Raw genomic sequence first — 2,500 nt, 5'->3', positions numbered from 1 at the left:
GTCTGGAAATTTAAAACGGTCGTGTTATGTGATAAATACATGTTTATAATATTGTTATTTACGTGTAAATATTAGACTTTTCCACCCAAAAATGAACACTGACTCAATGAAAATATCTTGACGTTGGGATTTATTGAAAAAACAAAGTACATCCAGTTCGAGATATAAAGCGTTAAAAGTGGAAGGTGAAAATAAATCCTACTTTTAATTCAAAAATCATCAAAAACTCTTCATGACACCAGAGAAACATTTAGTGATTGACATGTCCCGCCTCTGCCGTCAGTTGATTGGACTAAAACCGTCCTCCTGCTCTCTGATTGGCTCGTCAAACTCCCGCTCTGCGTGCCAGCTGCTTTGGGAACAACAACAGAGTGTGTTAAAAAAGATGATTTCATTTCAATGAATACGTGAAATGGATGCAGAGTGGCCTCCATAATAACCTAATGATATAAAGGGTTCATTATTGCTGTTTCCGGGTCTATTTGACAGATTGCAACTTTTAAATTGCTTGTTTTCTAACATTTGAGCTCCATCGATGCTCTAAATAAGAGAAAAAATCACAAACATAGATTTTTTGTGATGCTATTTTTGGTTTGGATGTTTTTATAAACCTGGAGTTTGTCTTTCAATTAAAGAACATTTAGAACTTTGCAGATTTGACTGTGTCTTCATCTCTGAAAGTTGAACAATTGATTGAATTCGGGGGATGTAGACACACATTTGAGTAAAAAAGCGTAACACAACGTCCTCTGTGTCGTCTCGTTAAATGAGAGTGGATTCCTGACCGACCTGAGCGAGGCGTTTTCTGCCTGCAGATAATCCTCGACACAAACAAAGTGCTGAGTCTCCTTTTGTCCAGAGTCGCTCAGATTAACGCTCTGATCCTGGCGTTCAGTTTGCATTCAGCTGACTAACACCTCTGAGTACTGAGGCCTCACCAGGGGGTCATCCAGCTGACTAACACCTCTGAGTACTGAGGCATCACCAGGGGGTCAATCAGCTGACTAACACCTCTGAGTACTGAGGCCTCACCAGGGGGTCGTTCAGCTGACTAACACCTCTGAGTACTGAGGCCTCACCAGGGGGTCAATCAGCTGACTAACACCTCTGAGTACTCTGAGGCCTCACCAGGGGGTCGATCAGCTGACTAACACCTCTGAGTACTGAGGCATCACCAGGGGGTCAATCAGCTGACTAACACCTCTGAGTACTCTGAGGCCTCACCAGGGGGTCAATCAGCTGACTAACACCTCTGAGTACTGAGGCATCACCAGGGGGTCAATCAGCTGACTAACACCTCTGAGTACTCTGAGGCCTCACCAGGGGGTCATCCTGTTAGGAGGGTCTAAATCCATTCAAAGCTGCAAGAACTGATACAAATAAATCTTTTCTAAACACATAATGAGTAAAATGATAAATCTTGACCAGATAAAATGTGTCAATTTAGGATTTAGAAATATTTTATTGATCAAAACATCTCCACTTTGAGTATATTCCTCTTACTCTTCCTCGTGGTCCTCCTCCTCCTCCTCTTCCTCGCTGTGGAAGTCGTGCTCCTCCTCGCTGATGTTGGCCTCTTGATATTGTTGGTATTCGGCCACCAGGTCGTTCATGTTGCTCTCGGCCTCCGTGAACTCCATCTCGTCCATCCCCTCCCCGGTGAACCAGTGGAGGAACGCTTTCCTGCGAAACATCGCCGAAAACTGCTCAGAAATCCTCTTGAAAAGCTCCTGGATCGCCGTGCTGTTCCCGATAAACGTGGACGCCATTTTGAGTCCTCGAGGCGCGATGTCGCACACGGCCACCTTTAATTTAGAAAGAGACCATTTAAGGGTTGTATAATACACAGCTAAAACAGTGAGCTCTCCACACCTGGATGAAAAACAGCTGCAAAGAGACAAAAAGATGACAAAAAGTATGCCCATTTTGCATCCTAACATCTTGCGTTAATTAGCATTAATTAGCACGTTAGGGTATGTGTATGTGTGTTAGTATGTGGACAATAGTTTAAAAATGGCATTGCAGATTAGGACAGTTTTGGAGTGGTTTCGGGGGTTATTGAGGATGTTGAGTCCATTTATGACATTTTCAGGATCAAAGATGGTTTGAATACAAAAAATGCCATATTTGTACTTCCAGGAACTGGTTTGGGCTCAAAACTACACAATGGACTCAACATCCTCAATTACCCCCAAAATCACTCCTAAATTGTCTAAATCGACCAAGCCATTTTTTAACTGTTGTCATCATATGCTAATTAACGCTAAGTGATGCTAATCAATGCTAATTGATGCTTATTAATGCTAATTGATGCAAATTAACGCAAATTTGTGCTAATTGATGCTAATCAACGCTAAGTGATGCTAATCAATGTTAATTGATGCTTATTAATGCTAATTGTTGCAAATTAACGCGAATTGGTGCTAATTGATGCTAATCAACGCTAATTGATGCTTATTAACCACAATTAACACAACGTATGCAGGTTAGCATCTTAAAT

General features: G+C 41.7%; 1 protein-coding gene across 2 annotated transcripts; it reads right to left on the bottom strand.

Moving 5' to 3' along the window:
• Positions 1-113: 113 nt before the first annotated feature.
• LOC104957941 (tubulin beta chain-like) lies at positions 114-1,964 on the bottom strand. 2 transcript variants are annotated; one of them, XM_010785617.1, is made up of 2 exons: positions 1,504-1,964; positions 114-349 (listed from the first exon to the last, which is right to left on the bottom strand). In XM_010785617.1, the coding sequence occupies exons 1-2, from the start codon at positions 1,938-1,940 to the stop codon at positions 280-282; spliced, it is 507 nt and encodes a 168-aa protein (XP_010783919.1). In that variant the 5' UTR covers positions 1,941-1,964; the 3' UTR covers positions 114-279. The 2 variants fall into 2 exon arrangements, with proteins under 2 accessions (XP_010783919.1, XP_010783918.1); XM_010785616.1 differs by having other exon boundaries at positions 114-352; positions 1,504-1,963.
• Positions 1,965-2,500: the final 536 nt, after the last annotated feature.

This window comes from Notothenia coriiceps, unplaced genomic scaffold, assembly GCF_000735185.1.
Source record: "Notothenia coriiceps isolate Sejong01 unplaced genomic scaffold, NC01 NC01_scaffold00028100, whole genome shotgun sequence".
Taxonomy (NCBI): domain Eukaryota; kingdom Metazoa; phylum Chordata; class Actinopteri; order Perciformes; family Nototheniidae; genus Notothenia; species Notothenia coriiceps.
The sequence above is the reverse complement of the archived record's forward strand: the minus strand, read 5'-3'. Positions and strand labels throughout refer to the sequence as shown.